Here is a 21,892-nt window from a genome sequence, read left to right as displayed (position 1 = left end):
GGTTTTTATATCTCCTTTTCATTTGGAATTAATCATTATGATCTTACAGCTTCTGAGGAAATACCAGCTCTTCATTCTCAATGGTTTCGGTAAATTTAGGAGGAACCACACAATTTACCTTCAAATAAGCAAGCAGCAAGTGTTCTGGAGACGTTCTCTCCATTTCTTACCACTGATTAAAATTTGTAAGCATCACCAATGAGCCAGGATTGAACTTACTGTTGGCATGAGCAATATCATAGAGCTGACCCAAGAAAAATAAAAAAAACGTTGAAGAAAGAAAGATGGCAGGAATAAGACGATAACAATAAAAAATAGATAAAGATAGCCCAGAAAGGAGCAGACAAGGAAGATAAGTGGATAGAAAACCATAGGAAAAGTAATGGAAAGAACATAAAACAGGAAAAGAATACGAAAAATAAACCTGAGACAGAAGAAAGATGAGAGGCTATGAAGAGGAGAGCTGAAAGGAAGTTTACAAATGACAGAAAAAATATTGGCAATATAAAGCCTGCTAAATTCTAAGCTGAAGGAACTACTGTGAATGGTAAGTATATGGTTTTTTAAAGATCTTTTGATAAGATGCCATAAGCTTGCTGATAAAAACAAGTCTCCGAATATAAAGGTCAGCATGGGGAATAGGCAGTAAGAATGAAAACAACAAAGAATAGTTTGGATCCTAGAATAGGACATTTCTCAGAATGGAGGGTTTTGAACATTGAAGTGTCAATGAATCAGCTTTGGGATCATTACTGTTTGCATTGGAGATAAATTAGATAGGTTTGGATTTAGAGACACAATAACATTTACATGTTACACAAAAATAGGCAGCATGGTTAACTTGGGAGTGGACTGTAAGTTACTTAAAAGAAACAGCCAAGTACAGATCTAGCAGCTAAATATCCAACAACTTTCCCCGTCCTGGAGGTTGCGAAAGACATAGAAAGAAGGAGTCGATTTTCTATCCAGGACCAACTAATCCATTATTTCCCCTTCTTGACACCTTTTGACCCTTTTCCAGCAAGGGGAAAATAAGGTTCCTTATTTTGTGGTGAGAAGGATGCATTGAGCATGGAGGGAAACACAGCCCCTTCTCACCACGTCAGCTTCCCAGCAACTCAGCTCCTTAAGTGGTCAATCAACAACAATGTTAGGGCCTCAATTCACAACCTTCCTAGTCACCTGCATCCCAACAGAGAAGAAAGGTGGCAATACACTGGACAAGAAATCCATGCAAATTGTCCACTGGACTGGGGGTTGCCTCCAATTGCCCTAATCTGGAGATAGTCAAGTCATAGATGGTTCCTCCCCTGCCCATTTCTCTGATTCCCTGACACACACTTCTCCCCATTACTCCCACTTCACAACAATGAGCTAAAAATGATGAACCTTCTAGCCTTTGGATCCTCTGGGAAGTAGGCCTTGACCAGCCCACTTTAGGACCCAGAAGCTGACAACTGTTGAATGGCTGGCAGCTTGTCACCAGAATCAAACCTGAGAGAAGGTAAGATACTCACCCTCGATCTGCCTACCAGCTCTTAATGAACTGATTGATAGACAATTGAGAGAGTTGTCTTGGCTGTGGTAGTGGCTCATTAATCACTGGCTAACACACATGCTCCCACACTTAGAAAAAGTATGGGAAATCACTGAAGTGAGGGCCAGGTAAATGAGATCCTTGATTGCGATTGTTAATCAGGGAGCCCTGGCTGACAGATATAAAAAGAAGACACCTGGTGTGGAGGAGGAAAGGGCAGGTCAGAAGATCTCCTCATGGATCTGCTCCTGAGCATGGCTAAACTGGCCATAAACAGGTCCAGGCAGCAGGACCGATTTCCTGCCCCTCTTCTGCAGTTATGTTAGAACCCGGGTGTCTCTGGAGAAGGAGTATGTGGTGTCCAACACTCTTGAGCTGGTCAGGGAGAGGTGGGCGCCGCAGGGAGTGGAGTGAATTCTATTTGGATTTAATCCCTGCCCTCCCCTTCACTGTTTGATCACACAGCATTGCCCTTTGATGTGAAGAACACTGCTTGTCATTGGCCACTTGGATGTTTCTTTTTTGCCTGGTGGTGGAAATTGAATAAAGATTTGTACACCGTGTGTCTTTCACTGTGTATCACACTTGCACACACACAACATGGGTGCTGGGGGAAAATAAGCACTACTGCAGTTAAAAAAAATAAAAAGGAGACACCTGGTGTGGAGGAGGAAAGGGCAGGTCAGAGGATCTCCTCATGGATCTGCTCCTGGGCCTGGCCAAACTGGCCATAAACAGGTCCAGATAGTAGGCCGTGGAGGGGGTCATTAGGGCCAATAGCCTGCCCCTCTTCCGCGGTAACGTCAGAGCCTGGGTGTCTCTGGAGAAGGAGCATGTGGTGTCCAACACCCTGGAGTTGTTCAGGGAGAGGTGGGCACCGCAGGGAGTGGAGTGCATTATTTCCCCCTCCAACTCTATTTTGATTTAATCCCTGCCCTCCCCTTCACTGTTTGATTATGCAACATTGCCCTTTGTCGAGAAGGCACTGCTTGTCACTGGCCACTCGGGTGTTTCCTTTCTTCCTGGTGGTGGAAATTGAATAAAAATTTACACACTGTCCGACACCTGCACACACATGACATGGGCACTGGGGTAAAATAAGCACTACCACTGTTAGGGGCAGCGGGGAAAAAGAGAGAAAAAAAGGAAGAAAACATTTTTAAAAAGGAAGTAAATAAATAAACAGGAGACACTTGGTGCAGAGGGGAGAAAGGTAGGTTAGAGGATCTCCTCGTGGGTCAGCTCCTGGGTCTGGCCAAAGTGGCCATAAACAGGTCCAGGCAGCGGGCCATGGAGGGGGGGTGTTAGAGCCGCTTGCCTGCCCCTCTTTCGCGGTTATGTTCAAGCCCGGGTGCCCCTGGAGAAAGAGCATGCGTTGTCCACCAACATGCTTGAGATGTTCGGAGAGAGGTGGACACCGCAGGAAGTGGAGCGTATTATTTCCCCCTCCAACTCTATTTTGATTTAATCCCTGCCCTCCCCTTTGATCACGCAGCATTGCCCTTTGATGAGAAGGCATTGCTTGACACTGGTAACTCGGGTGTTCCCTTTCTTCCTGGTTGTGGAATATAAATAAAGATTTATAAGCCTATTGTTCCTCACTGTGTCCTACACTTGCACACACAAAAACAAGCACCACGTTAGGCGTTGGTGTGTGGGGGGAGGGAAAAAAGAGATTAGATTAGAGTAGATGCCCTACGGTATGGAAACAGGCCATTTGGCCCAACAAATCCACACTGGCCCTCCAATGAGTAACCCACCCAGACCCATTCCCCTACCCTATATTTACCCCGACTTAATGCACTTATCACTATGGGCAATTTAGCATTGCCAATTCACCAGACCAGCACATCTTTGAACGGTGAGAGAAAACCAGAGCACCCAGAGGAAACACACACACAGGGAGAATGTGCAAACTCCGTACAGATAGTCACCCAAGGCAGGAATTGAGCCCAGCTTCCTGGCACTGTGAAGTAGCAGTGCTAACCACTGAGCCACAGTGCCACTCCAATTAAACAGGACTGTCAGACATCCTGACATTCTGAGAGCTGAGAAAATTAAAAAATAACAGGAGACACCCAATGCGGAGGGGTGAGGGCAGGTCAGAAGATGTCCCCATAGGTCTACTCCTGGGCCTGGTCAGGATGTCCATAAACAGGTCCAGGCAGTGGGCCATGGAGGGGGTCATTATGACTGATTGCCTGCCCCTCTTCCATGGTTACATCCGTGCCCAAGTGTACCTGGAGAAGGAACTTGCAGTGTCTACCAACACCCTCGAGGTTTCCAGAGAGAGGTGGGCACCACGGGGTGTGGAATGCTTTAGTTCTCCCTCTGACTCTATTTTGATTTAGTCCTTGCCCTCCCCTTTCACTTTTTGATGACTCCGTATTGCCCTTTGCTGAGAAGGGCACTGCTTGTCACTGGCAACTCGAGTGTTTCCTTTCTTCTTGGTGGTGGAATATGAATAAGGTTTTATGCACTTGTTCATTTACTGTGTCCTACACTGTATGGGTGCTGGGGAAAAATAAGCACTACTGCTGTGAAGCGGTAGTGCTGGGGTTATTAAAAAAAAAGGAAAAGAAATATATAAACAGGAGATTCAAAAAGTCTCCTCATTCTAGAAACTGGCTCTGAGCTAGCTGGTCAGAGTCCATGTATTGTACAGGGGTGGGATACTGGCCTCTGCAGTTATTCCAATCCCATTCCTGGTTTTGATCATGTGAGCAATGTATTAGTTCTTTGTCATCGCAAATGATTTCTGACAATTTGACCACTGACATAATAAGTTCTGCCTTTCACTGATCCAAATATAACTGGAATGGAATTTTTTTTCACTCTTTATTTGGAATTCTAATCCAAAGTAAAAAAAATTCTGCAAATTGCATTGTAAACTAGATTTATTTAATCATTTAGATGAGGAAAGCCATTAAACCACAAGGAAAGTTTTTTTTAAATTTAATACCTTTTTAAATTTTTGTTTCCATTTTAATGTCTTCTCCAGACAGCAAAGCTAGCTCCAATGTTCGTGTAGTTCCATGTGTCCTACAGGGGGAAAATTGCCACTTAACCTTTGTTTGTTTTTAGTAATTAAAGGGTCTATTTCCCACACATTTAAAGTAAAGTGATCATCTCCACAAATCCATAAGTTCATATTGTGTGAATTTGGCACTATTAAATAAAAACATCAGGGAGTCAACATGTTATAAATACAAAAAAAATAGATGTCACTGGTTAAAACCAAAGGTAAAATATTTTGGGCAGCTAACTTTTGTCAAAGTTATGAAGAAAGTGCAAAGGAGATTCACTGAAGTAATGCCAGTAATGACAGGCTTCAGTTTTAAAGATAAATTAAACAAAATGGCTCTCTTCATTCAAACAGAGAACTTAGATTAGATGTGATAGGGTGCTGAGAATATATGAAACTACAGTGATGTAAATAGGGAAAAACTGTTTCCATTAACTGGTGAGTCAGTAACTAGAGAAGACAAAATAAAGGTCATCATGAAGAGCAAAGGAAGAGGTTAGGGGAGTTTTTTTCATACGTACTGATGGTTTGTAAGATATGGAATGGCTGATCATAAGCAGTGGGGGAGGCAGTTTCTAAATTTCTTTTCAAAGAGAAAGGGATATTAATTTTTATCCTTTAATGGGATGAAGGTGTCATTGGCCAGGTCAGCATTTGTTGGCCATTCCAAGTTGCATTTGACAAAATGGAAGATTTTGAATCTTTGGATTCCACAAGCTGTACATGCTGTTAAAAGGTGTTCTAGCATTTTTATCCACACGCAGTGAAGAAACTGCGATTATAGTTCCAAGTCAGTATAATGCAAAGCTTGGATAGGGATCTTCCAGGTGTGCAGCGGTGTCCTATCAAATGGTAGAAGTTCTGGATTTGAAGGTGCTGTCAAAGGATCTTTACTGAACTGCTGTTGCACATTTTATAAATAATATCACTTCTTCACAGCATGCATTGGTTGTGGAGAGTGTGAATGTTTAGACTGGTGGATGAAATGAGATGCTTTGTCTTGGATGGAGTTGGATTTCTTGAGTGTTGATGGAGCCACACTCTTCCAGTCAAGTGGAGAGTATTCATCACAAGCCTAATTTGTGTCTTGATGGTAGATTGGTTTTGGGGAGTCTGGAGGCAATTTACTCTATTCAAAATTTTCAGCCTCTGAAATGCTGTTGTAGTCATAGTATATTTGTGGCTCTTCCAATTCAGTTTCTGGTGAATAGTAATCTCCAGGACATTGATTGATTATCATTGATGATAATGGCATTAAATGTAAAGAGCTGAAAATGTGTTGCTGGTTAAAGCGCAGCAGGTCAGGCAGCATCCAAAGAACAGGAAATTCGACATTTCGGGCTAAAGCCCTTCATCAGGAATGAGGAAAGTGTGTCCAGCAGGCTAAGATAAAAGGTAGGGAGGAGGGACTTGGGGGAGGGGCGATGGAGATGTGACAGGTGGAAGGAGGTCAAGGTGAGGGTGATAGGCCGGAGTGGGGTGGGGGCGGAGAGGTCAGGAAGAAAATTGCAGGTTAGGAGGGCGTTGCTGAGTTCGAGGGAATCGACTGAGACAAGGTCGGGGGAGGGGAAATGAGGAAACTGGAGAGTTCATCCCTTGTGGTTGGAGGGTTCCCAGGCGGAAGATGAGGCGCTCTTCCTCCAACCGTCGTGTTGTTATGTTCTGGCGATGGAGGAGTCCAAGGACCTGCATGTCCTTGGTGGAGTGGGAGGGAGAGTTAAAGTGTTGAGCCACGGGGTGGTTGGATTGGTTGGTCCGGGCGTCCCAGAGGTGTTCCCTGAAGCATTCCGCAAGTAGGCGGCCCGTCTCCCCAATATAGAGGAGGCCACATCGGGTGCAGCGGATGCAATAGATGATGTGTGTGGTGGTGCAGGTGATTTTGTGGTGGATATGGAAGGATCCCTTGGGGCCTTGAAGATAAGTAAGGGAGGAGGTGTGGGTGCAAGTTTTGCATTTCCTGCGGTCGCAGGGGAAGGTGCCGGGAGTGGAGGTTGGGTTGGTGTGGGGTGTGGACCTGACGAGGGAGTCACAAAGTCTTTGCGGAACGCTGATAGGGGAGGGGAGGGAAATATATCCCTGGTGGTGGGGTCCGTTTGGAGGTGGCGGAAATGACGGCGGATGATACGCTGTATATGGAGGTTGGTGGGGTGTTAGGTGAGAACCGTGGGGTTCTGTCCTGGTGGCAGTTGGAAGGGCGGGGCTCAAGGGCGGAGGAGCGGGAAGTGGAGGAGATGCGGTGGAGGGCATCGTCGATCACGTCTGGGGGGAGTCTGCGGTCCTTGAAGAAGGAGGCCATCTGGGCTGTACGGTATTGGAACTGGTCCTCCTGGGAGCAGATGCGGCGGAGACGAAGGAATTGGGAATATGGGATGGCGTTTTCACAGGGGGCAGGGTGGGAGGAGGTGTAGTCCAGGTAGCTGTGGGAGTCAGTCGGTTTATAGTAGATGTCTGTGTTGTGTCGTTCGCCCGAGATAGAAATGGAAAGGTCTAGGAAGGGGAGGGAGGAGTCTGAGACAGTCCAAGTGAATTTGAGGTCGGGATGGAAGGTATTGGTAAAGTTGATGAACTGTTCAACCTCCTCGTGGGAGCACGAGGCAGCGCCGATACAGTCATCGATGTAGCGGAGGAAAAGGTGGGGGGTGGTGCCAGTGTAGTTGCGGAAGATGGACTGTTCCACATATCCTACGAAGAGACAGGCATAGCTGGGGCCCATGCGGGTGCCTATGGCAACTCCTTTAGTTTGGAGGAAGTGGGAGGATTGGAAAGAGAAGTTGTTCCGGGTGAGGACCAGTTCAGTCAGTCGAAGGAGGGTGTCAGTGGAAGGTTACTGGTTGGTGCGGCGGGAAAGGAAGAAGCGGAGGACTTTGAGGCCGTCGTGATGGGGGATGGAGGTGTACAGAGACTGGATGTCCATCGTGAAAATAAGGCGTTGGGGACCGGGGAAGCGAAAATCATGGAGGAGGTGGAGGGCGTGGGTGGTGTCCTGAAGGTAGGTGGGGAGTTCTTGGACTAAAGGGGACAGAACCGTGTCGAGGTACGCGGAGATGAGTTCGGTGGGGCAGGAGCAGGCTGAGACAATGGGTCAGCCGGGGCAGTCAGGTTTGTGGATTTTGGGCAGGAGGTAGAAACGGGCGGTGCGGGGTTGTGGGACTATGAGGTTGAAGGCGGTGGATGGGAGATCCCCTGAGGTGATGAGGTTATGGATGGTCTGGGAGATGATGGTTTGGTGGTGGGAGGTGGGGTCATGGTCAAGGGGGCAATAGGAGGAGGCATCCGCCATAGTCAAGGGGACAATAGGAGGAGGCGTCTGTATGGTCAAGGGGGCAATAGGAGGAGGCATCTCCTCCACTTCCCGCTCCTCTGCCCTTGAGCCCCGCCCCTCCAACCGCCACCAGGACAAAACCCCACTGGTTCTCACCTACCACCCCACCAACCTCCGTATACAGCATATCATCCGCCGTCATTTCCGCCACCTCCAAACGGACCCCACCACCAAGGATATATTTCCCTCCCCTCCCCTATCAGCGTTCCGCAAAGACCACTCCCTTCGTGACTCCCTCGTCAGGTCCACACCCCCCATCAACCCAACCTCCACTCCCGGCACCTTCCCCTGCAACCGCAGGAAATGCAAAACTTGCGCCCACACCTCCTCCCTTACTTCTCTCCAAGGCCCCAAGGGATCCTTCCATTTCCACCACAAATTCACCTGCACCTCCACACACATCATCTATTGCATCAGCTGCACCCGATGTGGCCTCCTCTATATTGGGGAGACGGACCGCCTACTTTCGGAACGCTTCAGGGAACACCTCTGGGATGTCCGGACCAACCAACCCAACCACCCCGTGGCTCAACACTTTAACTCTCCCTCCCACTCCACCAAGGACATGCAGGTCCTTGGACTCCTCCATCGCCAGAACATAACAACACGACGGTTGGAGGAAGAGTGCCTCATCTTCCACCTGGGAACCCTCCAACCACAAGGAATGAACTCAGATTTCTCCAGTTTCCTCATTTCCCCTCACCCCACCTTGTCTCAGTCGGTTCCCTCAACTCAGCACCGCCCTCCTAACCTGCAATCTTCTTCCTGACCTCTCCGCCCCCACCCCACTCCGGCCTATCACCCTCACCTTGACCTCCTTCCACCTATCACATCTCCATCACCCCTCCCCCAAGTCCCTCCTCCCTACCTTTTATCTTAGCCTGCTTGGCACACTCTCCTCATTCCTGATGAAGGGCTTTAGCCCGAAACGTCGAATTTCCTGTTCCTTGGATGCTGCCTGACCTGCTGCGATTTAACCAGCAACACATTTTCAACTCTGATCTCCAGCATCTGCAGACCTCACTTTTTACTTAAATGTAAAGAGGAGAGGGTTAGGTCCTCTCTAGTTTGAGATGGCACTTGTGCACCATGAATGTAATTTTCTGCCCAAGTCTGAATGTTATCCAGCTCTTGCTACATATGGAACTGGAATACTTCAGTATCTGAGGAATTGTGAATGGTATTAAACACGCTGTAATCATCAGCAATCATTCACCTCCTGGACTTATGACTGAAAGAAGGTCGCTGGTGAAACAGCTCAGTTGATTGGGCCTGGGAATCTACCCTGAAGAACTCCGATCATAATGTCCTGGGTCTTAGTTTATTACCTTCAATAATTATAACCATCTTTCTTTCAAATGCGAGAGAATAAAGAAGGCATTGACAAAAGGTACTCTTTTAAAGAACCAATCTAGACGCAATGTACCATTTGGAAAAAGAGTGGGGCTTGGGACTGATGGGACAGTTCTTTTTGAGATTGAGCACAAAGCAACACCCAAAAATTCTCCTCTGTTGCTGGAAAATGATATTGGACATCTCTCACCACACAGTTTTCCTCTTGTTCCTGATAAAATAAAGAGCCAGCAGTATCATGGAAAAACAAATAACTAGTGTTCAGTGCTCTTTTCCAGGAATCCACGGCTCTCCTTCAAACCATGGGGAAGACGGGATGGAGAATCATCCTGCGAAAAGGAAGGAAGAAAAAGCAAAGTAAGAAAATAATGAGGAAGAAAGAAAACAAAGGGGTGTGGAAAACAAGAAACAAACGAAGTCAAAAAGAGAGAAGTAAAGAAGGAAGTTGCAAGAAAATTGAGAGAGATAATAAAAGTAGAAACAAAGAGCAATTGGAAAAAGGAAGAAGTAAAAAAAGTAAGAAAAATGGTTGAGGGAGACAGACGCAAAAATTAAGAGTAAATAAATAAAAATATGCAGAAATAGAGTGATAAACCTTCAAAACTTAAAGTACAATGAAACTGAGAGAAGGAAGAGGTGAAGAGAGAAAACAGTTCATTACTAGCCATATCTGAATGAGCTGGCCACACCTTCCAGTGTTCATTGGTTTCTCAATTTTTTATCAGATATACAGTGGTAGTGAGATATGAAAGAAGTTTGGCAGATAGCTCACTATCAAAAACTCAGTTGTTTTTCGCTTAATGTGTGTAGAACCTATTCGTAGTTACAACAGAAAGTATCCCACAATACAACATCAGAACTTGTCAGATCTGCGAGCCGACTGAATGTCTTAATCTGGAGCCAGCGACAGCAGGTATGTCCGACAAATCCTGATGGACAAAAGGTTCACTGTTTGGTATTGGTCATAGTTTAAAATTTGGGAGAAGATTTGGGATAAGGTCATAGTTTCTCAGAAAATGATATTCCCCTCGTTTCTTTGTAATCTGTGCTATTCACTGACAGCAACAAGAGACATTGAGTTGAAAAGGGAATATTTCTACCTACTCTTTTTAATGTTTCCACCTACCTCTCCCACACTTTCCCTTTGCAGGCAATGATCTGATCTCCTGCCTCCAGCTCAGCAGCCTGTCCTCCAAGAGGAGTAAGAGACAAGGCACACAACCTATTCTTTGCTTTGATGTCTATTCACCTCCCCATATAAACAGGCACCTGGGCTTGTTTCAGGCTTACCCACAGCAATCTCATGATTGGGGATCAATGGAATGTGAGAGGCAATGGGAGCTGCATCACCATTACCCTGTAGGTAATGTGCAGAGGGGTTGAGAGGGATTTGTAAGTTGAGTGACAATGGGCTGAGAGGGGCGCCTGTTCTATGAGCTGTGTGCTGAGATGGTGAGAGGGATGTTTGCTTCTCAAATAAGGAGGTGATTGGGTATGAAGGATGTCAGATCTGTGGCTGATATTGTATGAAGTGTTCTTGCATGATGGGTGAGGATATACTGGACTGCAACAGGAATCTACTCTGGAAGTAATACGGTGAATGGCCTGTGCATGAAAGGTGGTAGAATATGAAAGGTTTCTCTTCTGCTTGAGGGGATATGAAGGGTGTTTGTCCTGTGCATGGTGTGTTTGTGGAGTGTGATGCGTGTCTACTTTCTCAACCTGAGGGGGGAAGAGAAGGACCCCTTAATATTTACAAAACTGACAATGTCTTGTGCAACTCGCAGACAGTACATTGTGTTTGTTGCAAGAGACTTCAGCCTTGAAATATTATACAGAGAATAGGTTACAGCTTGGATCATAATAAAATAATCAGAGATACTTCACCCTTCAAAAGTCTGATTAAAGAGGGATCTGGTTCATGGAGGGGCTTATTAAAATGCTGTCAGATGAATGAAGGGACTGTTTAAAATGGATCACATTAAAGGGGGATCTGAGTAAAAAAGTCTGATTAATTAAGGGATCAGTTAAAGTAAAACCTCGTTTACTAAAAGGGGGCTGGTTATTGAGGGGTCTAATTAAAGTGTAGTCTTGTTGGATAAAGGCACAAGGAAGGGGTCTTGTGGTGTATTGGTAGTGTCTCTACTTCTGGACCGAAAGGATCTGTGTTGAAGTTCCACCTTCTCTCAAGACATGCCATAACTTACTTGAACAGGTTGATTTAAAAACAATTAAAGGCATGTGAGGAACTTAGAGTGTTTGTTGCAAGAGACTTCAGCCTTGAAATATTATACAGAGAATAGGTTACAGCTTGGATCATAATAAAATAATCAGAGATACTTCACCCTTCAAAAGTCTGATTAAAGAGGGATCTGGTTCATGGAGGGGCTTATTAAAATGCTGTCAGATGAATGAAGGGACTGTTTAAAATGGATCACATTAAAGGGGGATCTGAGTAAAAAAGTCTGATTAATTAAGGGATCAGTTAAAGTAAAACCTCGTTTACTAAAAGGGGGCTGGTTATTGAGGGGTCTAATTAAAGTGTAGTCTTGTTGGATAAAGGCACAAGGAAGGGGTCTTGTGGTGTATTGGTAGTGTCTCTACTTCTGGACCGAAAGGATCTGTGTTGAAGTTCCACCTTCTCTCAAGACATGCCATAACTTACTTGAACAGGTTGATTTAAAAACAATTAAAGGCATGTGAGGAACTTAGAGCAAATGTTCCTTGTGCCAAGGAAATGAAATCAGCTTATTAAATTATTTTACCACTTGAGGGCTCTTGTGACACAGTGGTAATGTCTCTATCTCTGAGCCAAGAGAGCCTGTGTTCAAGTCTTACCTGCTCCAGAGATGGATCATAAACATTTCTGAACAGGTTGATTACAAAATACAAATAACTTCCCAAAATTGGATTTATAATGCCAGATAGCAAACACATCTAAAGTTCAGTGCTATAAATAAGACAGCTTTAGGTCAGCGAGACAGAATGAGATCTTGGTGAGCAAGGTTCTTTTTGTTGTCCTTTATTCAACATTTGTTAGTCTTCAAAAGATCAGGAATTGAAAAGTTGCAAAATAGGGCTCAGCTTGGAAAGGAAAACAAAAATGACATCACAGAACTGTTTGTTTTTATTTACATTTAATCTTTAGTTTATTTAATAGTACAAAAGTAAGCTTAATGCAGCTTGGCAATGTGCAGAATCCATTCTGTAGCATGTGGCGAAACATGGACTCTTCACGTGACCTGGATGAACACATTCAGGAACTGTCACTGGCAGTGGAAACTAAAGCTCTGGGTTTCACTGGGGTCGCTGCTGTATCTGTGAGGCTGCAGACTACAGGGATAACACTTTCAGGGAGATAGTCAGGTTAAGGAAATACAGGCAAGTAGATCATGGGTGACTGATAAGCAGGAGGGAAGTCTCCTGAACTGACAGTATCGAAATACTGGAGAAAGATGATGTCTCAAAAGGTTCAAGGACAGAATCACTTTGGCTACAGCTAAAGAACAAGATGGATGGAACCATATTGTTTGGCCTGGTCTATCAACTACTGGGAAGAATGCAGAGGAACAATTCTGTAAGCAAATTGAGAGGCAACCAATTATAATGGGGACATTGATACTCAAATATAGACTGGAATAGTGGTAATGTTAAGAGCAGAGAGAGGCTAGATTGTGGAATATATACAACAGTTTCCTATAGCAGTTATGTATTAAGTCCAATAAGAAAGGAGGCACTTCTAGACCTGGTTCATGTAAATGAGGTAAATCAAGTAGCAGTGGAGAACATATAGGAGAAACTGATCATTGTATCATGAGGATTAGTGTGAAGGTGGACAAGGGCAATGGACAATCCACCGCAAGATTAATTAACCGGGGAAAGGTCATCTTCAATAGACCAAGAATAGAGCCCAGTTGAATAAGCTGTAGCAAAGGGTTGGCTGGAAAACTGTAATTGAACAATGGCCTACCTTCAAAGAATGGATGGTTCAGGAACAAATAAGGTATACTGCATACACCTGAAAGAGAAAGATAGGGCAAACACACCCAGACCTTCCTGGATGAAGGAGGAGATACATATTAAGATAAACAAGAAAAGGTTTTCTTGTGTCAGGGAGAAAATACAATTTAGACCAAGCTGAATGCTTTAATTATTCATTTCTTCCACCTCTTTGCTGAACACTTTGCTATGAAGAATTTGGGATAAGATCTGATAGCTGACCTAAAGAAGATTCCAAATACTTTTCCATAAGCACATAAATAGTAAAAAGAAGAGTAGAACTGATTAGGGACCAAAAAAGATTTTAACATACAGAGGCAGGAGAAATGGCTGAAGTACTGAAGCAATACTTTACATGTCTTCATCAAGGAAGCAAATGCTACCAAGGCCATGTTGACAAAGGAAGAAACTCCAACACTAGGAGGGTTTAGATAAGCTGCTAGTTATTTGAGTTGAAAAGATTCAGTTCAGAACCAGTCAAGATGTATCAGGAATTCAGTGAAAATTGCAGAGGCACTGACTATAAATTTTGTCTTCCCTGGACTTGGAGGAGGTTGAAGGGCAGAGGATTGGAGAATTACAAACATTATGTCATTGTTCAAACGGGTTGTAAGGATAAGTCCAACTTAATCAGTTCAACTTTTAATAGTGAGGAAACCTCTAGATACAATGGGGCAGAATTAATAGTCACATGGACAAATGTAAATTAACTGGGGACAGCCAGTGCGGATTTCTGGAGGGAAAATCATTTTAAACTAATTTGCCGCAGTTTTTAAAAGATATAACAGAGTTGATGAGTGCGCTGAGGTTAAAAAGAGTTGTTTCCTCTTGTGAGAGAATCTAGGACTGGAGAGCAAAATCTCCAAGTAGGAGTTGCCTGTATAAAAAAGATGAGAAGGAATTTAGTCAGAGGGTAATGAACTTGTGGAATTCTTTACTACTGAGAGCTGTTGAGGCTGCGCCAATTCAAGGTAGACATTGACACAATATTAATCAATCAAGTCATAGAGATGTACAGCATGGAAGCACACCCTTCAGTGCAACTCATCCATCCCAACCAGATATCCCAACCCAATCTAGTCCCATTTGCCAGCATTCGGCCCATATCACTCTAAACCATTCTTATTCATATACCCATTCAGATACTTTTTAAATGTTGTAATTGTATCAGTGCCCACCACTTCTTCTGGAAGTTCATTCCATACACACATCACCCTCTGCATGAAAACGTTGCCCCTTAGGTCCCTTTTAAATCTTTCCCCTCTCACCTTAAACCTATGCTCCCTAGTTTTGGACTTACCCACCTGGGGAAAAGACCTTGACTATTCACCTTATCCGTGCTCTTCATGATTTTAAAAACCTCTATAAGGATCATTTCTCAGCCTCTGCTGCTGCAGGGAAAATAGCCCTAGCCTACTCATCTTCTCTCCAGAGCTCAAACCCTTCAATCCCGGTGACATCCTTGTAAATCCTTCCTGAACCATTTCAAGTTTAACAACATCTTTCCAATAGCAGTAAGGGAATCAAAGCACGTGAGGAAATGTGAAGTTGAGAATTATTGGATCAGCTATGACCTAATTGAATGGTGATGGAGACTTGAGGGGCTGAAAGGCCTACCTTTGCTTCTATACAGTATGGTCTTAAGGTAATGCTGTTAATATGGTGTACACTGACTTAAAGAAGGCATTCAATATTATGCCACACAACAGACTTGGAAGCATGTTGTAAGTCATGGAATCATAGGGAGAGTTGCAACATGAATACAAACTTGGCTTAGTGAAAGGAATCAAAGCATAATTGTTTATTGATATTTTGCAAGCTAGAGGAAGTTTTAATCAAGTTCCCCAAAGGTTGATGTTAAGATCTTTTGCCTTTACTGATATTGTTTTTAATTGGTGATCTAGGTCTTTGAGTGGAGGGGACAATTTCAAAGTTTGTAAGTGGTCCAAAACTAGAAAGCATTGTAAATGATGAGGAGGGCTGTATAGAACTTTGACAGGTTGGTGGACTAGTCAATTAGGTGGCAGATGAAGTCCAGTGTAAAGAAGTTTTGAGATGATATGCATTTAGTTAGAACATGAAATACAGCATAAAATAAAGGTAATATTCTAAAGTTAGGGCAAGAGCACACAGACTTGGGTATATATATGCTATAAAGCTGATTGGACAGGTGGAAGATAAGAAAGTGTAGTATATCTTCTTTAATAGGGACATAGAGTACAATGACAGGGAGGTTATGCCATATCTATACAATATACCAGTTAAACCTCAGTTGGAATGTTTTGTACAGTTCTGAATGCCACACTTCAGGAATGATGTTAACACTTTGGAGAAAATGCAGATTTAAGAAAATAGTTTCAGAGTTTAGATTCAGTTTTGAAAAAAGATTGGATAAGTTATAGAGTCATACAGTCCTACAGCAAGGAGACAGGCACTTTGGCCCAAACTGGTCCATACTGACCAAAGTATCCATCCACTCTTACCACATTTCCCTTCATTTGGCCCATATTGTTCGAAACCTTTCCTATCCATGTATTTGTCCAAATGCCTTTTAAATGTTGTTAACGTACCCGCCTCAAACACTTCTGCTGGCAGCTCATTCCATATGCGTACCATCCTCAGGTTCCCTTTTATTCTTTCCCCTCTAACCCTGAACTGATGCCCTCTAGTCCTTGATTCCCCAACTCTGGGAAAGACTGAGTCATTCACCTGATCCATGCCCCTCATGATTTTATACACCTCTGTAAGATCTCCTCTCAGTCACCTATGCTCTAGAGAAAAGTCCTAGCTTGTCCAATCTTTCCCTAAAACTCAGACCCTTGTAATTGTACTCATATCCACCACTTCTTCTGGCAGTTCATTCCATTCACACACCTGCAGGAAAAAGGTGCCCCTTAGGTCCCTTTTAAATTTTCCCCTCTCACTTTAAACCTATGCTCTCTAGTTCTGGACTTCCTTAGCCTGGGGTAAAAACAACATCCTTTTAAATTTCTTCTGCACTCTTTCCAGTTTAATAGCATTCTTCCTAAAGCAAAGTGACCAAAACTGAACACAATACTCCAAGTGCAGCCTCACCAACGTCCTGTACAATTGCAACATAACTTCCCAACTCCTATACTCTGTCCTGACTAATGAAGGCCAAAATCCCTGTTTACTGCCCTGTTTACCTGTGACTTCATTTTTAGAGAACCACTAACCTGAACTCCAAGGTCCCTCTGTTCCACTACAATCGCTGAGGCCCTACCATTCACCATGAAACTCCTATCTTGATTTGACTTTCCAACATGCAAGACCTCACACCTATGTAAATTAAACTCCATTTGCTATTTCACGGCCCACCTCCCCAGCTGATCAAGGTCCTGCTACAATGCCTGATAACCTTCCTCACTATCCACGATACCGCCTATTATAGTGCCATCAGCAAACTTAAAAATCATGCCTTGAACCTTCTCATCCAAATCATTGATATAGGTAATAAACAGCAATGGGCCGAGCACCAACCCCTGACAGGTTGGTGGAGTGGTCAAATGTATATCTTATCATTCAGAATCTTCTCATTTAACTTATCTACCACAGATGTTAGGCTTACTGGCCTGTAGTTCCCAGGTTTTTCTTTGAATAATGACTCAACATTCACTCCCCTCCAGTCTTCTGGGACCTCACCCCGTGGCTATGGATGATTCAAAAATATCTGCCAGAGCCCCCGCAATTTCTTCTCTAGCCTCTTGAATATATTTGGTCAGGACCAGGAGATTTATCCACCTTCATAAATTCTAATACATCCAACACCACCTCTACTGTGATATGGGTTGTCACCAAGTTACGATCACTAACTTACCCAAGTTCCCATGTCTTCATGTCTTTCTCCATGGTAAACACAGAGGAGAAATATTCATTGAGGACCTCACCCATCTCCAGCGGTTCTACACATACATGTTCACTTTGGTACTTGAGGGGTCCTATTCTCTCTCTAGTCATTCTTTAATATACTTAAAGAACTTCTTGGACTTCACCCTGATTTTCTCAGCCAAGGCTATCTCATGACCCTCATTCACTCTCCTGATTTCCTTCTTCAGTGACCCCCTATATACCTCCTGAGATTCCTCTGATCCCAGCTGCCTGTACCTGAGCCAAACCTCCTTTTTTTTTGGTTAAAGCCTCCATATCTTTTGTCATCCAGTGTTCTCTATTCCTATAGGAAGGATAGAAAGGGAGGTAAGAGAGATGAGGGAGTGGCATTTTTGATAAGAGATAGCATTACAGCTGTGCTGAGGGAAGATATTCTTGGAAATACATCCAGGGAAGTTATTTGGATGGAACTGAGAAATAAGAAAAGGATGATCATCTTATTGGGATTGTATTATAGACCCCCCAATAGTCAGAGGGAAATTGAGAAACAAACTTGTAAGGAGATTTCAGCTGTCTGTAAGAATAATAAGGTAGTTATGGTCGGGGATTTTAACTGTCCAAACATCAACTAGGACTGCCATAATGTTAAAAGTTTAGATGGAGAGGAATTTTGTAAGTGTATACAAGACAATTTTCTGATTCAGTATGTGGATGTACCTACTAGAGAAGGTGCAAAACTTGACCTACTCTTGGGAAATAAGGCAGGGCAGGTGACTGAGGTGTCAGTGGGGAGCACTTTGGGGCCAGAGATCATAATACTATTCGTATTAAAATAGTGATGGAAAAGGATAGTCCAGATCTAAAAGTTGAAGTTCTAAATTGTGGGCGGCACTGTTGCCTCACAGCGCCAGAGACCCGGGTTCAATTCCTGCCTCAGGCGACTGACTGTGTTGAGTTTGCACATTCCCCCCTTGTCTGCGTGGGTTTCCTCCGGGTGCTCCGGTTTCCTCCCACAGTCCAAAAATGAGCAGGTTAGGTGAATTGGCCATGCTAAATTACCTGTAGTGTTAGGTGCAGGGATAAATGTAGGGGAATGGGTCTGGGTGGGTGCGCTTCGGCAGGTCAGTGTGGATTTGTTGGGCCGAAGGGCCTGTTTCCACACCGTAAGAAAGTAAAGTAATCTAAAAAATTGGAGAAAGGACAATTTTGATGGTATTAGGCAAGAAGTTGCAAAAGCTGATTGGAGGCAGATGTTCTCAGGTAAAGAGTCGGCTGGAAAATGGGAAGCCTTTTGCTGGATGACTAAAGAAATTGAGAGTTTCGTTAAGATAAAGAAGGAAGCATATGCCAGGTATAGACAGGATAGATCGAGTGAATTCTTAGAAGAGTATAAAGAAAGTAGGAGTATACTTAAGAGGGAAATCAGGAGGGCAAAACAGGGACTTGAGATAGCTTTGGCAAGGAGAATCCAAAGGGTTTTTACAAGTATATTAAGGACTAAAGGGTAACTAGGGAGAGAATAAGGCCCCTCAAAGATCAGCAAGGCGGCCTTTGTGTGGAGCCATATAAAATGGGGGAGATACTAAATGAATATGTTGCATCAGTATTTACTGTGGAAAAAGATATCAGAGATAAAGACTGTTGGGAAATAGATGGTGACATCTTGCAAAATATCCAGATTACAGAGGAGGAAATGCAGGATGTCTTGAAATGTTTAAAAATGGATAAATCCCCAGAACCTAATCGAGTGTACCCGAGAACTCTGTGGGAAGCTAGAGAAGTGATTGCTGGGCCTCTTGCTGAGATGTTTGTAACATCGATAGTCACAGGTGAGGTGTCAGAAGACTGGAGGTTGGCAAACGTGGTGCCAATGTTTAAGAAGGGCGGTAAAGACAAGCCAGGGAACTATAGACCGGTGAGCCTGACCTCGGTGGTGGGCAAGTTGTTGGAGGGAATCCTGACGGACAGAATGTACATGTATTTGGAAAGGCAAAGTCTGATTTGGGATAGTCAGCATGGTTTTGTGTGTGGAAAATCATGTCTCACAAACTTGATTGAGTTTTTTGAAGAAGTAACAAGGAGATTGATGAGGGCAGAGCAGTAGATGTGATCTATATGGACTTCAGCAAGGCGTTCAACAAGGTTTCCCATGGGAAACTGATTAGCAAGGTTAGATCTCACGGAATACTGGGTGAACTAGCCATTTGGATACAGAACTGGCTCAAAGGTAGAAGACAGAGGGTGGTGGTGGAGGGTTGTTTTTCAGACTGGAGGCCTGTGACCAGTGGAGTGCCACAACGATTGATGCTAGGCCCTCTACTTTTTGTCATGTACACAAATGATTTGGATGCAAGCATAAGAGATATAATTAGTAAGTTTGCAGATGACACCAAAATTGGAGGTGTAGTTGGACAGCGAAGAGGGTTAACTCAGATTACACCAGCATCTGGACCGAATGGGCCAATGGGCTGAGAAGTGGCAGATGGAGTTTAATTCAGATAAATGCAAGGTGCTGCATTTTGGGAAAGCAAATCTCAGCAGGACTTATACACTTAATGGTAAGGTCCTAGAGAGTGTTGCTGAACAAGGAGACCTTGGAGTGCAGGTTCATAGCTCCTTGAGAGTAGAGTCACAGGTAGATAGGATAGTGAAGAAGGTTTTTAGTATGCTTTCCTTTATTGGTCAGAGTATTGAGTACAAGAGTTAGGAGGTCATGTTGCAGCTATACAGAACATTGGTTAGGCCACTGTTGGAATATTGCATGCAATTCTGGTCTCCTTCTTATCAGAAAGATGTTGTGAAACTTGAAAGGATTCAGAAAAGATTTATAAGGATATTGCCAGGGTTGGACGAGCTGAAATACAGTGAGAGGCTGAGCAGGCTGGGACTGTTTTCCTTGGAGCATCGGAGGCTGAGGGGTGACCTTATAGAGGTTTACAAAATTATGAGGGGCATGGATAGGATAAATAGACAAAGTCTTTTCCCTGGGGTCAGGGAGTCCACAACTAGAGTGCTTAGGTTTAGGGTGAGAGGGGAAAGATATAAAAGAGACCTAAGAGGCAACTTTTTCACACAGAGGGTGGTATGTGTATGGAATGAGCTGCCAGAGGAAGTGGTGGAGGCTGGTACAATTGCAACATTTAAGAGGCATTTGGATGGGTATATAAATAGGAAGGGTTTGGAGGGATATGGGCCGGGTGCTGGCGGGTGGGACTAGATTGGGTTGGGATATCTGGTTCGGCATGGACGGGTTGGACCAAAGGGTCTGTTTCCAAGCTATACATCTCTATGACTCTATCAACTTTGCCTTTCATCCTCACAGAAATATGTAGATGTTGGACTCTAACTATCTCACTTTTAAAGGCCTCCCACTTGCTGGCTGTTCCTTTATCTGTAAACGAACTATTCCAATTAATCCCTGCAAGCTCCTGTCTAATTCCATCAAAATTCATCTTGCCCCAATTTAGAACTTGAATCTGTGGACCAGTTTTGTCCTCTCCATAACTATTTTAAAATTAATGGAACTATGATCGCTGGTCCCAAATTGCTCCCCCACTATCACCTCAAACACCTGTCTTGCCCTTTCTCCCAAGAGTAAATCGGGTTTTACCCCTTCCCGAGTAGGAGTCTCTATATACTGCTTGAGGAAACTTGCCTGAACGTACTTAACAAATTCCACCCCATCTAAGCCCTTAACGCAATGGCAGTCCTATTGAATGTTAGGAAAACTTAAATCCCCTGCTATGACAGCTCTATTGCTCCTGCAAGTCTCCCCAGTCTCCCTGAGTATTTGTTCCTCTAATTCCCATTGACCATTCGAAGGCCTATAGTACAACTCCAAAAATGTTACCTCCCCTTATTTCTTAGCTCCACCCACAAAGCCTCACTGGATGATTCTTCACTTATTTCATCTCTGATTACCACTGTGATACTCCCCTCCCACCACCACTGCCCTGCCTAAAGCACCTGTACACTGGCACATTAAGCTGCCAGCCCTGTTCCTCCCTTAGCCATGTTTCTGTAATGGCTATATTATCCCAGTCCCACATACCTATCCACGTCCTCAGTTCATCAGCCGAACCTGTGAGCCCTCTTGCATTGAAATAGATGCAATTTAATCAAAAAGGCATTCCTTGCTCCCTGTCATTTTCCAGCCTGACCTATCTTTTCATTTTACTATTTCTGATTACTGTATCTCCTTCCAGCCTCACACTTGCTTCCCTGCTGTTAAGGATCCCACCTGCCTGTCAATCCAGTTTAAACCCTCCCCTGCAGCACTAGCAAACCTGGCCGTCAAGATATTTGATCCCTCCAGTTCAGATTCAACCCGTCCCTCTTGAACAGGACACCTCTGCCCCAGAAAAAACCCCTATGATCTAATTATCTGAATCCCAGTTGGTACTGTTTTCCTGAAGAGAACGCTGAGGGGAGGCTGTATAGAATTGCTGACAGTTCTGGACAGAGCAGACAGAAAAACGGATCCCACTCAAGAATAAGAGGGTATAATTTGTAATGATTTGCAAAATGAGTAAAGGCAATGTTAGAAAAAATGTTATCACACAACGAGTGGTTCAGTTCTAGAATTGTTGTTGGAATATGTCCAACTGAGGCTTTAAAGAGAGCATTAAATGATTATTTAAATCGAAATAATCGGCAGGGTTGTGATGAAAGCGTGAGAAAATGGCACTAAATCATGACAATCTTTCAGAGAGTCCTTGCAAACACAATGGACAGAACGGCCTCCTTCTGCACTATAATAATTCCGTAATACTGAGATAAAATGGTTTGTGTGTGAGGAGTCAGAGCT

General features: G+C 43.9%; 1 protein-coding gene across 1 annotated transcript in view; it reads left to right on the top strand.

The window, feature by feature from the left end:
- Positions 1–21,892, top strand: part of LOC132825599 (uncharacterized) — a 56,959-nt gene that overhangs the window by 1,470 nt on the left and 33,597 nt on the right. The window contains exons 2-3 of the mRNA XM_060840981.1: positions 9,516–9,594; positions 10,048–10,150. Coding sequence (XP_060696964.1) covers positions 9,516–9,594; positions 10,048–10,150 — 182 coding nt within the window. The remainder of the gene's footprint in view (positions 1–9,515; positions 9,595–10,047; positions 10,151–21,892) is intronic.

Source organism: Hemiscyllium ocellatum, chromosome 20 (assembly GCF_020745735.1).
Source record: "Hemiscyllium ocellatum isolate sHemOce1 chromosome 20, sHemOce1.pat.X.cur, whole genome shotgun sequence".
In the NCBI taxonomy this organism is placed as follows: Eukaryota; Metazoa; Chordata; class Chondrichthyes; order Orectolobiformes; family Hemiscylliidae; genus Hemiscyllium; species Hemiscyllium ocellatum.
This window is presented reverse-complemented; position numbering and strand designations above follow the sequence as displayed.